This window comes from Hemibagrus wyckioides, linkage group LG01 (assembly GCF_019097595.1).
Source record: "Hemibagrus wyckioides isolate EC202008001 linkage group LG01, SWU_Hwy_1.0, whole genome shotgun sequence".
Classification (NCBI taxonomy): Eukaryota; Metazoa; Chordata; class Actinopteri; order Siluriformes; family Bagridae; genus Hemibagrus; species Hemibagrus wyckioides.
In genome coordinates this window covers 32,347,382-32,360,648 of record NC_080710.1, presented here as the reverse complement: position 1 = coordinate 32,360,648, position 13,267 = coordinate 32,347,382, and the positions used below count along the sequence as shown (strand labels likewise).

The window sequence follows — 13,267 nt, the reverse complement described above, 5'->3', positions numbered from 1 at the left end:
GTGGCAGATTTCTCCTCCATCACCCTCTAGCTAGCCTCAGCCATTTGACTGGTCAACTTTTATCCTTTTGCCCTCTCTGAAGTTCCCAAAGATATTGTTTGCTGATTCAACTGATTCTTTTATCCATAGCAACATGCAAATTATAAAGGACACAACTGAGCAGATGTATGGGAAATGGTATGTCAGTTCAAATCCAAGGACCACCAAGCTACTGCTGCTGGGACCTCCAGCAAGGCCATTAACCCTCAATTGTTCAGTTGTATGTAAGTTGCTCTGGATAAAGGCATCTGCCAAATGAAGGTTAGGGGGTCTTGCATAAGGACCCAAAAGTAGCAGTTTAGCATTGCTCAGGTTTGAACTAATGACCATCCAGGGGTATCCAATCTTATCCACAAATGGTCAGTGTGGGTGCAGGGTTTCATTCCAGCATAAGCTACACCTGAGTCTATTGAAAGCTAAGATCAGTTGATTAAACAGGTGAAATCAGGTGTGGAATGAAAACCTTCACCCACACCGGCCCTTTGAGGATAAGACTGGACATCCCTACCTTAACCCATGAAGCCCCACTCCACTATAGAATTTTGTAGACCACCATAAGTGAAAATATCTATGATGTAACACATCCTTCAAACACAAAACTTGTACCTACTTGTTCTGCTCTGGTAAAGCACAGGATGACCAGGGAGCCTCCTCATACACATAGCTTCATGAGGAAACTATGCATTTAATGGGAATTAACAAGTTTTGTTTATGCATTAGAAGGTGTGTATATTTCTGCACACTCCTGACCACACATATGTAGAAATGTACAACTGACTAATGGTAGAAAAGCAGTACCTGCTCTAGGCATGTTTTGATGAATAAGACCCCTGGTCACTGATGGTCCGATATAATGACAATTATATAGCTGAAATAAATTTTTGGGGAGGGGTTAAAGTTCTGGGTTGTTGATCAGAATGTCAGGGATCAAGCTTCAGCACTACCAAGCTGCTATTGTTGGGCCCCTAAGCAAGGCCCTTAGCCCTCTCTGCTCCAGAGGTGCTATATCACGGCTGACCCTGTGTTCTGACCCCAACTTCCAAAGCTGGGATCTGTGAAGAATTTCAATGCACTGTAATGTATATGAGGAAAATGGTGCCTGTATTGGTAGTAAGATGCTGTAAGATAGGTGAGATATCGGTTCCTGATGATCTCCTCACTGTAGGTGTAGTCCACGCTGAGTCACAGGCCCCTGTCTTTCTTCCGTATGCCGAAGATAATCCTTGCTCAGAAGGGCAGTCATTCATCGCTTGAGATTCAAGGATTAAAGCTGTGATAATCTTGATCTTCCTTGTCGATGCGTAGCATCAGGGATCAATTTACTTACACAATCACTGGGACGGTTGAGATCTTGCTTATGCTAAACGCCATTGCTAAACAAGTTGTTGTAATATTTGAGGAATTTTAAGTTTGATGAATGTTGGCTACATTTTCAATGCACTTGATTTATCCTTGGACTAAACAGCACCTTGAAATAATCTGGTAGCTGTGTACTGATGGTATTGAATTAAATTTCACCTAAGCTAATCTAAAGCATGAACATGACTGTGTAGAATTGTCAGTAAAGTGGTCATAATTAAATCAGGACCCTTATCATTAAAGATTCTCGATCTTGTTGATTATGAGTTGAGTTTGAATCTGCTGCATCTATTTCTAATCTAAAGCTGGTGAAATTGCACCAGTTATATGTGCAGGAAGCTAAATAGCAAAAGCAGCTTAGTTGCTTCTTAAGCATTGCTCTGTCTGGTGGAACCACACTGTATCTCATTTTGTGGATCTGACCAGTATCGATTCATCAGATTCCAGGTTCTATCAGATTCTGGACTTCTCGATCATCAACAGCAATATCCAGATGATCCAGATGCTGATCCAGATGGGCAGATCAACATCAGAACAGCCAACCAATCAACATAGCCATGGAGTCATTTTAACAGAAAATCAAGACTCGGGCTCAGGAGAAGGTTGTTGTCAGAAGTGTATCAGTCAGTACTTTAAAGAACCTCGGAGGATTGATGCTTGTGATCCTTGCTGGAATCCATTCATATCTCCTGTAAGCAGTTATATGATGCTCAGAGAAAGCTACAGCTGCTGTCACTGGGGTTCAGTTTAATGGCTGCTTGCTTTAATTTTTAAACCGATGCTTAGGTTTGAGTAATGTTCTGTTCTCCAGGATAGAGTGCTTGCTGAAGATGCTTATTTAGTATCTTCACTAAACTCCATTTATTTATCTATTTATTATGCTGTATGTAGTGCATGAAATTTCACTCCTTTTCATTTTTCAGCGAAATGTGGGAAAGCAAGCGGTGGAAACTTAATTCCAAGCAAGCAAATTAGGGCACAAAGCTCTAATCTAGTCTTATCAAATTAGTTGCTAGATTCCATGAGCTTTTAGACCCCTATAGCGAAATTTACTTCAGAGATAGATAGATCCTAGTGATCAGTATTTGAGTAGACGTTAGCAACGGTCATGTGCTTAATACACCTCACAACACAGCTGCTGATTAAATGAGTTGAGAGAACAGTCTGCTCGACTCACTCAAGCCCACCACCAATCACTAATCACCAGTGTTCTCAATATCCAATAACTAATCACCAGTGTTCCCTATATCCAATCACTAATCACCAGTGTTCCCTATATCCAATCACTAATCACCAGTGTTCTCAATATCCAATAACTAATCACCAGTGTTCCCTATATCCAATCACTAATCACCAGTGTTCTCAATATCCAATCACTAATCACCAGTGTTCTCAATATCCAATCACTAATCACCAGTGTTCTCAATATCCAATCCCTAATCACCAGTGTTCCCAATATCCAATAACTAATCACCAGTGTTCTCAATATCCAATCACTAATCACCAGTGTTCTCAATATCCAATCCCTAATCACCAGTGTTCCCTATATCCAATAACTAATCACCAGTGTTCTCAATATCCAATCCCTAATCACCAGTGTTCCCAATATCCTATCAGTCTGTCTCACCCATACACTTTGTCGTTTTAACCTCTTTTCTTGGTGATATTTACAGTAATATCAAAGTGAGTTATTCCATCGGTCACTCCTTCCTCCATGTCCATTTCCTGACTCCTCACTTTAATCAGTGTGATAAAATCTGGTAAATATCTGAATAGTTTGTGTTGCTGTGACCACAGACTTCTTTCTACAGCAAAAAAATGTTAGTTTGTGACACCACGTCAAAAACAAAAAGCAAACTGAAATGTAAATGAAACCTGGCAGCTTTCCAGCAGTTCAGTTCAGTTCAAACACACACACAAGCATCATGTCATGTTTATTTGCTCGGTGAAACACATGCGGGCAAACCACACCCACATCTGCTAAACCACACCCACACACACTAAATCACACTCACACTTAGTAAACCACACCAAGTTCTGCTAAATCACATTCACACCCACTAAACCATGCCCTCTCCTGTTAAACCACACCCACATCTGTGAACGTTTACATCTGCTAAACCACACCCACACACACCAAACCATACTCACACCTGCTAAACCACAGTCACTTCTGCTAAACCACACCCTCTCCTGCTAAACAACACCCACATCTGATAAACCACACCCACATCTGCAAAACCATGCTCACACACCAAACCACACTCACACCTGCTTAATCACACCCATCTGTGAAACTACACCCACTAACCAAACCACACTCACACCTGCTAAACCACACCCTCTCCTGCTAAACTACGCTCACACCTGCTAAACCACACCCAGATCTGTGAACCCACACTCACACCTGCTAAACCACACCCTCTCCTGCTAAACCACACCCAGATCTGTGAACCCACACTCACACCTGCTAAACCACACCCTCTCCTGCTAAACCACACCCAGATCTGTGAACCCACACTCACACCTGCTAAACCACACTCACGTCTGTGAAATCTTGCCCACACACCAAACCACACTCACACCTGCATAACCACACCCATCTGTGAAACTACACCCACACACCAAACCACACTCACACCTGCTAAACCACACCCTCTCCTGCTAAACTACGCTCAAACCTGCTAAACCACACCCAGATCTGTGAACCCACACTCACACCTGCTAAACCACACCCTCTCCTGCTAAACCACACCCAGATCTGTGAACCCACACTCACACCTGCTAAACCACACCCTCTCCTGCTAAACTACGCTCAAACCTGCTAAACCACACCCAGATCTGTGAACCCACACTCACACCTGCTAAACCACACCCTCTCCTGCTAAACCACACCCAGATCTGTGAACCCACACCTGCTAAACCACACCCTCTCCTGCTAAACCACACTCACGTCTGTGAAACCTTGCCCACACACCAAACCACACTCACACCTGCATAACCACACCCACTTCTACTAAACCACACTCATCTGCTTAACCACACCCACTTCTACTAAACCACACTCATCTGCTTAACAACACCCACTTCTGCTAAACCACACTCACACCTGCTTAACCACACCCATTTCTGCTAAACCACATTCACACCTGCTAAATCATGACCATTCCTTCCAAACCACGCCCATCTTGTTAAGCCACACCCACCCCTGCCACACTACTCTGTAGTATTTGGATTAAAACTCTCCCCTGAGCCATGTTTTTGTGAAATGAATGACTTGACAGCACACACACCGGTTTCACGGTTGGTTTGGAATCCAGTTTTTAATATTCAGATGAACCAAAAAGAACACAATTGAAACATTTTCTCAATTTAGTTACAAAAAAAAAAAATAAAATAATAATAATAATAATAATAATAATAGGGGTCACTGAAAAAAAGAGAGCATCTCATTTCATTCACAGAGAATAAAAATTTGGAACAGAAGAGGAACAGCCTATCAGATATGTTTTGTGTTTTCAATTTATTACTTTTTATTTTTAGTCCTCATAAAAAATCCCCACCCAAAATATATAAAATTAAATGTGTAACCAAGGTATATACAGGGCCACGCTGGCCTCACTTCGCTACGGATATTGAGAAGGGTTGAGGTATAACGACTGAATGAACAAACTGAGGGAGAAAACAAACAGATTGAAAAATGAAGGAATAAAATTAAATAGAAGGTGGATGAATGCCGCGACTGCTTAGAGGAACAAGCACCGGAGGGCAGCGTTATAGCGAGGGCCGTCGCGTTCGCGTCTGCTGGTGCGTCTCTGCTCCGGGTCAGGTGTTTCGGGTGGTCAATATATACAACGGACATACATTAGCGTTAGGAATGAGGGACGGTTTCAATGCTGGCTTTTATTTGTTTAATAATAGGTACACAGTATTTATCACAAAAATATTATTTATTGCTTTTATTTATTTACTCTTTAATTTATGGATAGATGTGGACTGGAAAGAGCCGGATGCCGATACACATGCAAGTTTTGAAGTGGAAAAGAACAGTAATGTACAAAACAATAATTACAGTTTCATCAAAATACACCTTCTTTCACTTAGCACCTCTTATTTAATTATTACTAAAAATTTTCTTTTTTATATTATTTTACTCAAGCACCATAGTTGTTGACGTTTCTGTATGTCGTTTGTGTTGCACAGCACCGATCCGACTCCATCGGGGAGGTCTTTCTTTCTCTCTCCCCCTCTCTCTCCCCCCCCCCTCTCTCTCTCTCCCCTTGTTTGTCTCGCAGCTCTCCGTTCTGCCACTCCTCCGTGTCCTTCTCCATAACAGGTTTGGGTTTTTTTTGCCTTTCACTCTCTTCATGCAGAGGGTGGCATGATTTATGATAAACTCAGCAAACAAAAAAACACATCCCTTTATAATATCCTGACTATCGTTCAAAACTTGCATGTGGCATTGAACGGAGGCTGGGTGATTCCACGGTACAATTTTTTTAAGAAGATAAAACAAAACAAAAGTCCTTCCCTGTCAAGTTTTCTTTTCTTTTTCTTTTTTTTTGTTGTCAGCGTGATGTCGTTCCCGGATTCGATTCTTAGCCGAGGAAGCAAGCCGGACCGACTTCGAATCCGAATTTCTGATTGGGATCCCCGAAGTCGTTCAGCATGACGTCGGCGATGGGAAGCTGCTCGATTTTGGGCGTGTCGATCTCCAGGACGGTTTTTCCGTGACCTTTCCTCAACTGCAGGACAAACAGAGACAAAATTATGCAAATGATATCAGCATCAACACGTCTTTCAATATCTGTCCACATGCTGTTATAGACGGTCAGCGAGTGCGGAATGAGTGAAATGTAAAAAAATACAGCTGTGTGTGTGTGTGTGTGTCGTGATGTTACAGTAAACTAATCAAGAATGTCATATACCTGAGTATACTTGGAAATTGATGATTTTTCTTTAACAGCATGTCCTCAAGAGCTTTATTCCTCATAACAGCAACATGCTAATAAACTCATGTCTTTATAAATGGTAACAATCAGCAGGTCATACTTTTTATCCGTTTATAGTTACATCTGTCTCATGTCCATCTGTCTCATGTCCATCTGTCTCAAGTCTCAGCTCGACAGTTACTTCCTGAAAGCTCTGACGCTGGAGACTCCTTCCATAAACCTTCTCTTAGAAAACACGTCCATGCGTCCCGTTAACATAACACGTAAACCTTACGCTACTGTCAGAGAACATCACCCGACCAATCAGAATCCAGAATTTAGCAGCGGGATGTGAGTCTGTGTGTGTGTGTGTGTGTGTGTGTGTGGGCAGAGTCTCGTACCGAGCAGGAGTCGGATAAGGCCTTCATGTAGGGGTTGTTGTCGTAGGACATCTCCTCATCGTTGGATCCGAGGAAGCGCAGGGCTCTGTCGTAGCTGTCGGCTGCCGCGTCGTGCCAGCCCACAGACTGGTGGCAGATGTAGGTGAAGTTTTGCCTCACCGAGGCCGTCAGTAGTCTGAGGAACGTCATCTGCACCGAGTTTATGGAGTTGCCCTCGGCATCCACGTACGACAGCTGGTGATGGAAGAGAAAACCGGCAGCAGAGGGGGGATTAGTGCCTGAGAAACATCATTAGCAAACTCTTTTCTGTAAATCACTCACACACACACACACACACACACACCTATGAAATCATATTATGCTTTCAGGCTGAATACTTGAATAGAAGAAAATATAGAACAAGGCAGATGTTTTTCTTTATATTTTTTTCTGCCATCCCTCCAGTATGGGGTGTGTGTGTGTGTGTGTGTGTGTGTGTGTGTGTGGCCTGAGCAGGCCTTTTTTGTGCTCAAGAACTTGGGTCAGTGCATCTTAAAAAGCATTTCAAAAGCAAATCCTCTATTACTGTGTATTTATGTGGCAGATGAAGACAGTGAAGAGGAGTTCACCCAGTCCTTTAGAAACCTTTTAGCTTGGAGGAAACAGAAACAAGAAAAGAAACGGGGGGATAAAGAGGGACGAGTGCACTTACGAGATGGCCGTGCTTGAATGAACTAAACCACGAGCCGGGTGTCTCTTTGGGCCAGGAGGACATGTGGACCTTCAGGAGGGTAGAGAAAGACAGGATGAATAAAAAGAATAACACAGGGAAAAATATCAGAGTTCTCTGGAGGCATGCTGAATTGATTTTCCTCTAAAATTGATTCTAATAAAAGAAAAGGAAGAACATTTCAATCATTTGTCCTGAAACTCGACTATAATGATGACACCTCACTTGTTAAAATATAGGTATACAATAATGTTCTTCATTATTATTATTAGTAGTAGTAGTATGACATGGTCATGTGACCCAAACCCCAGCGCTCAGAGATATTGAACAGCGCAGTAAGGGATGTGATACTCACTCCGCTGGACTTCTTCTCAGGGTAGATGCAGGTCTCGCCTCCTGCTGTGAAGTTGCAGTAAACTTTGAAGGAATCTCCAGAGCATCCCTGATTAGGATCGATGAAGTATTCACCTGAGGAGAACAGAGGAAAGAGTCAGAACACATCATGAGCTTAATGCTGAACTGAGTTACTGATTGCTCTTTAAAATCACATCTCCAGACTTTTCAGATCTCCTCAGTGTAAAGGTGTTAAGAGATAAGAGAAATTTATTATTAAAAAGATGTTTCTTTTTAATTCTGTTTCTGTTTGCTAGCTAGAGTGAGGTATTTAAATAAAGATCACATGACAGGAATGAAAAGGCATTTTTAATGTGTGAGATTCCCTAATTTTTTTTACTAATTGCTTTATTAAAGATTATATTTTTTATTTATTTTTATTTATGTACCATATGAACCCTTGTTTATACATACATACATACATATATATATATTATATGGCATTATATGTATTTAATCATATTTTTTATGATTTTATTCATGGACATTTTATTAAATCTTTTATGTAAAACATTTTGAGATTGCATTATTATTATTATTACACGAAGTCTATTAAGACAGATCTTAATATAATGTCACAGAATATATGGAAAAGCTTGTGAATAAAATCCTTCCTTCCTTCTCTCTCTCTCTCTCTCTCTCTTCAGCACACTTGGACTCTTTCTTTCCTGTGGCTGAATCACACAGTGTGACTGATGAAGTGTGTTAGATCACTAAGTGTAGTCTACAACTCTATCGTTTTTTCCCCTATGTAGGGAGCATACAGAGTGAACATGACAGCCTGAACTGGAGGATCTACAGAAATGAAGAAGTTTCCAGTGTGAAGATGAGGTGAAGATGGTGGAGTCTTGCTGTCAGCTCACCATCAGGGAACTCGGGATGAGACAGCTGCAGGTCTTTGCAGGTCCTAGCAGGGTTGTTCTGTGTGCCCATGGGGTACTTCAACCTCTCAATGTCCTGTTTGAGGTTATTAAGTGAGCTGAAGATGTCCTCCATGCCCTCTCCATAGTCCAGCCCAGCCTCGTCAGCCTGCATCTCACTGGAGCGCCGTGTCTTCTTTGGGGACCGGATTGGCAGTGGCTGGATGATCTCACCAGGAGGACCCTGCGGTTCCAGAACAAGTCGACGTCAGTCCTTTTTATCTTTTCATTTCTCAGCTAAAACATGATGCTAAAGAATTAAAGGTGATATACGTACAGGAGGACCGGGAGGTCCAACCACTCCGGTGTCTCCCTTCTGACCAGCAGGACCCTGATCAGAACAATTGATCAGTTAAAATCAGATCTGGGTTTAAAATATTTATAAAAGAAATGCAAAGAAAAAAAACTCTGCTTACGGCTGCACCCTTTGCTCCCTTCGGACCTTGAGGACCCTGACGAGCAAAAAAAAAGTTTCATGAAAGAATTTCCATAAAGAATATTAAACGAGTATAAAGTTTAATGAGGGACTCACAGGAAGTCCAGGAGGACCAGGAGGACCCAGGGGTCCAGCAGCACCAGAAATACCCTACAGAATCAAGAGAGAGAGAAATGTTAATAGTAGCAAGAAGATCCTGAGTGTCTACCTGCTACGGTCTTCATCCACTAGCTACTAATCCATCCATCCATTTATCCATCCATCTATCCATGTCTAACCATTCGTCTACCTCTATTCATCCATAGAAAAACTAGCAATCTTTCCATCCATTTATCAATCCATTATCTCTTGATCTATCTATAAGTTACCTATGCATCCATCTCTCCATCCATCCATCCATCCATCCATCAAAAGATCATTCATCTGTTCATATAGATAACCATCTATCTATCCATTTATCTTTTCCTGCCTGGCTGATGGAGGAATTTAAAAAGCAGTAAACTGACTTTACCACATGCCTTCATGGAGAAAGAGAGAGAGAGAGAGAGAGAGAGAGAGAGAGAGATAGATAGAGTCACTTACAGAATCACCCTTAGGACCAGATGTGCCCTGAGGTCCAGGTAATCCACGGTCTCCTTTCTCTCCCTGTTCACCAGGAGGACCGATCAGGCCAATCAGACCAGGGTGACCCTACACACACACACACACACACACACACAGAAGTGTTAGCGAAGATATTAGCAGGTATTAGTAGGCTACAAGCCAAGATAATCTCATAAACATATTTAAGTTTTTTCAAAATTGTTTCAGTAAAATATACCAGAGACATCAATTTAAAGCAAACTAGCATTATAAGAACGATGAATGAGCATTATCATGACGTTTATTCTAGCACTTAGCCCAAAATTAACTACAAGAAGATCCTGAAGAATCTCAGATTCATAAATGGCAGGTCTCTGAGTGTGTCACAGTTTTAGTGCTAAATTTAGTTTAGTGGTAAATCCTTTTTTGTGGTCACAGAAATTGGTGCTAGACTGAAGCACTGAAGATTTTCAGCTGGAGGTTAAACCGATGGGAAAACGCTGGAACCCGCATTAACGTGAAGGTGACAGGAAGGAAAATTGGATCTCGCTCACCTTCTCACCCTTGGACCCGGGGTCACCTTTCAGGCCAGGCAGTCCAGGAGGTCCCTAAAATTGGAAAGCCAACACTGATATATCAGCTCACATACAGTAATAATAAGGAAGAGAGAGTATGCTTCAGATGAATAGGAAAGAAAAGAAAAAGAGCAGGACTGATTAAACAGGAGAGACAGGAAGAGAGAGAGAGAGAGAGAGAGAGAGAGAGAGAGAGAGAGAGGGGGAAAAAAGAAATGAGAGAAGGGCAATCTCACCATCGGTCCTGGTGGGCCATCTTGACCGGGTGCACCAGGAAGTCCTTGTTCACCCTGCAAGAAGAAGAAAAAAATACATTCTGTTATATCAGGGATTATTGCCTGCTGTTGCACTTCCGGCTTGCTATCGATTCGGAGCGGATGGCAAGATGATTAATCGTCCGTGAAAAAGTGTGTGGGAAAAGAAATGAAGGAAGAAAACACACACACACACACACTGCAGGATCGCATTAAAGATACTGCTCATTCTCAGGGTGCTGCTTGAAACAATCTGGATTCCTAAGTGTGTGTCTGTGTGTGTGGGTGCTGCCTGAGTAACTGGATAATCCGACACTCACCACAGGACCAGGGATTCCTCTCAGACCCTCAGGACCAGGCTTTCCAGAAGGCCCTTGGGGTCCGACGGGACCAGTTTTCCCGGGTGGACCCTCGGCTCCTGCCTCACCCTGTGCACAGACAGTGGAGGTTAAAGAAATTCGAAATACAAAAAGTTGTTTCATAGCATTTTAAAAATAATAACTGCTTCTGAAACACAGATTCGGAAACATCGGAATTAAGCAGTTATATAAAATGTCACGTTTAATTCTAAAAACATTCTCAACTCTACATAAAATTCGTGTAAATACCTCAATTCTATCTGGTATGGTAAAAAAGATCAGTATTTAATTCATTTTGTTGCTAAGCTGCATTATTGTAGTGTTAAGATTTATTTGTTTAAATTAAATTAAATTAAATTAAATTAAATTAAATTAAATTAAATTAAATTAAATTAAATTAAATTAAATTAAATTAAATTATGGAATCAGCGCCCCCTAGTGGACTTCAAGGACTGGTGAATTATTGTAACTTCTAGAGTAGCAGGTCTACCATAAATACTGCAATAGATATCGACGCAGCAAGTGAAGCTCCAGAGTGAAGCCTAGTCTGATGTTTTGTTTGCCTATCCATCCATCTATTCATCCATCCATTCATTTCTCCATCTCTCCATCCATCTATCCATCCATCCATCTCTCCATCCTTCCATCCATCTATCCATTTCTCCATCCATCCATCCATCCATCCATCAACTATTTATCTACCTCTTATCTTATTTATCCATACACAATCATTCCATCCATTTATCCAACCATTATCTGTTGATCTGCAGTATACATGTCACCTATGCATCCATCCATCCATCCACCCACCCATCCATCCATATATATTATATCTCCATTTATCTATCCATATATTCATCCAGCCAGTTCAACTATTCATCCATCCATCATTTATTAATCAACTGTTCATCTACTGCTTATCCTATTCATCCATACACAATCTAGCTATCTTTCCATCCATTTATCCATCCATTATCTGTTGATCTATATATTTCACCTACGCATCCATCCATCCGTCCATAGATCATCTCTCCATTTATCCATCCATTATCTGTTGATCTATATATTTCACCTACGCATCCATCCATCCGTCCATAGATCATCTCTCCATTTATCCATCCATTATCTGTTGATCTATATATTTCACCTACGCATCCATCCATCCGTCCATAGATCATCTCTCCATTTATCTATCCATATATTCGTCCAGCCAGTTCAATTATTCATCATCATCATAAATCCATAGATCACCTGGATATCCATCTATACATCACTTTTCTATCTGCTATCCACACATTTATCTATCTGTCAAGCATATATCCATCCATCCATTCATCCTTCCATCATCTATTAACCAATCCAATCAATCCAATATATGGATTATATATCTATACATTACTTTACTATTCATCAGTCTATCTAGACATTCATCCATTAATCTACATGTGTATCTGTCAACCATCCATCTATCTATCTATCTATCTATCTATCTATCTATCTATCTATCTATCTGTCTGTCTGTCTGTCTGTCTGTCTGTCTGTCAACCATCCATCTATCCATACATCCATCTATTTTTATTAGCTATTTATATATCAATTCTATCCATCCAGTGATTCATCCATAGATCAGTTAACTGTCCTTTCATTCTTCAATAATTCACCTAGATATCCATCTATTCATGTGTCTGTCCATCAACCACACATCTATCCAGAAACCTGGCAGCTAATAAAATCGGTAGCTAGCACAACAGAAAATCCCATAATGACAGATTGTGCTTTTATTTATTTAGCACATGAATGCAGACTAAGGGAAGTTCCTCCTATCCTGATCGAGACTTTGAATCATCATCGGGCAACTTGTATTGTTATTATTATTATTCAACTTGTGCTAGCGTCTTTGTTTTCTCTCTGGATGTTTGGAGGTGAGAGCATGCACAGATTCATCAATGCTTGATCCTGATTCTGAAACCATCTAGCATGCTAATTAAGCTACGTAGTAAAATAGAGGCTGAGTGTTTCAGAAATGAAGTAAATAAAGCAACAGAGTTGTTGGTTCTTCTTTCTGATTGTTGAAATAAATGTAAAAACTAGCCTGATATTCCCAGGTGGAATGTACAACACGACACACGTCTTTTTAGTCCTGCTACATTTGCTATAAGATGCTGCAAACGGTGACAGTTTCAGACACCAAAGGCTGATATTTCAGCGATGTCTGCTTCGAAATCCAGTCTTACCTTGGCTCCCTTCTCGCCCTGTCTGCCCTCAGCTCCGGGCGCTCCCGGGGGTCCCTGAAGAATGGAGAAAAGGAT

General features: G+C 41.2%; 1 protein-coding gene across 1 annotated transcript in view; it reads right to left on the bottom strand.

The window, feature by feature from the left end:
- Window positions 1–4,694: 4,694 nt before the first annotated feature.
- The window catches only part of col11a1a (collagen, type XI, alpha 1a), a 97,274-nt gene continuing 88,701 nt past the window's right edge, over window positions 4,695–13,267 (bottom strand). Inside the window, exons 55-67 of the mRNA XM_058399108.1 lie at window positions 13,193–13,246; window positions 10,920–11,027; window positions 10,582–10,635; window positions 10,325–10,378; window positions 9,771–9,878; window positions 9,285–9,338; window positions 9,169–9,204; window positions 9,030–9,083; window positions 8,696–8,936; window positions 7,795–7,907; window positions 7,422–7,490; window positions 6,731–6,964; window positions 4,695–6,143 (exon numbers count right to left, since the gene is read on the bottom strand). Coding sequence (XP_058255091.1) covers window positions 5,997–6,143; window positions 6,731–6,964; window positions 7,422–7,490; window positions 7,795–7,907; window positions 8,696–8,936; window positions 9,030–9,083; window positions 9,169–9,204; window positions 9,285–9,338; window positions 9,771–9,878; window positions 10,325–10,378; window positions 10,582–10,635; window positions 10,920–11,027; window positions 13,193–13,246 — 1,326 coding nt within the window. The 3' untranslated portion in view covers window positions 4,695–5,996. The remainder of the gene's footprint in view (window positions 6,144–6,730; window positions 6,965–7,421; window positions 7,491–7,794; window positions 7,908–8,695; window positions 8,937–9,029; window positions 9,084–9,168; window positions 9,205–9,284; window positions 9,339–9,770; window positions 9,879–10,324; window positions 10,379–10,581; window positions 10,636–10,919; window positions 11,028–13,192; window positions 13,247–13,267) is intronic.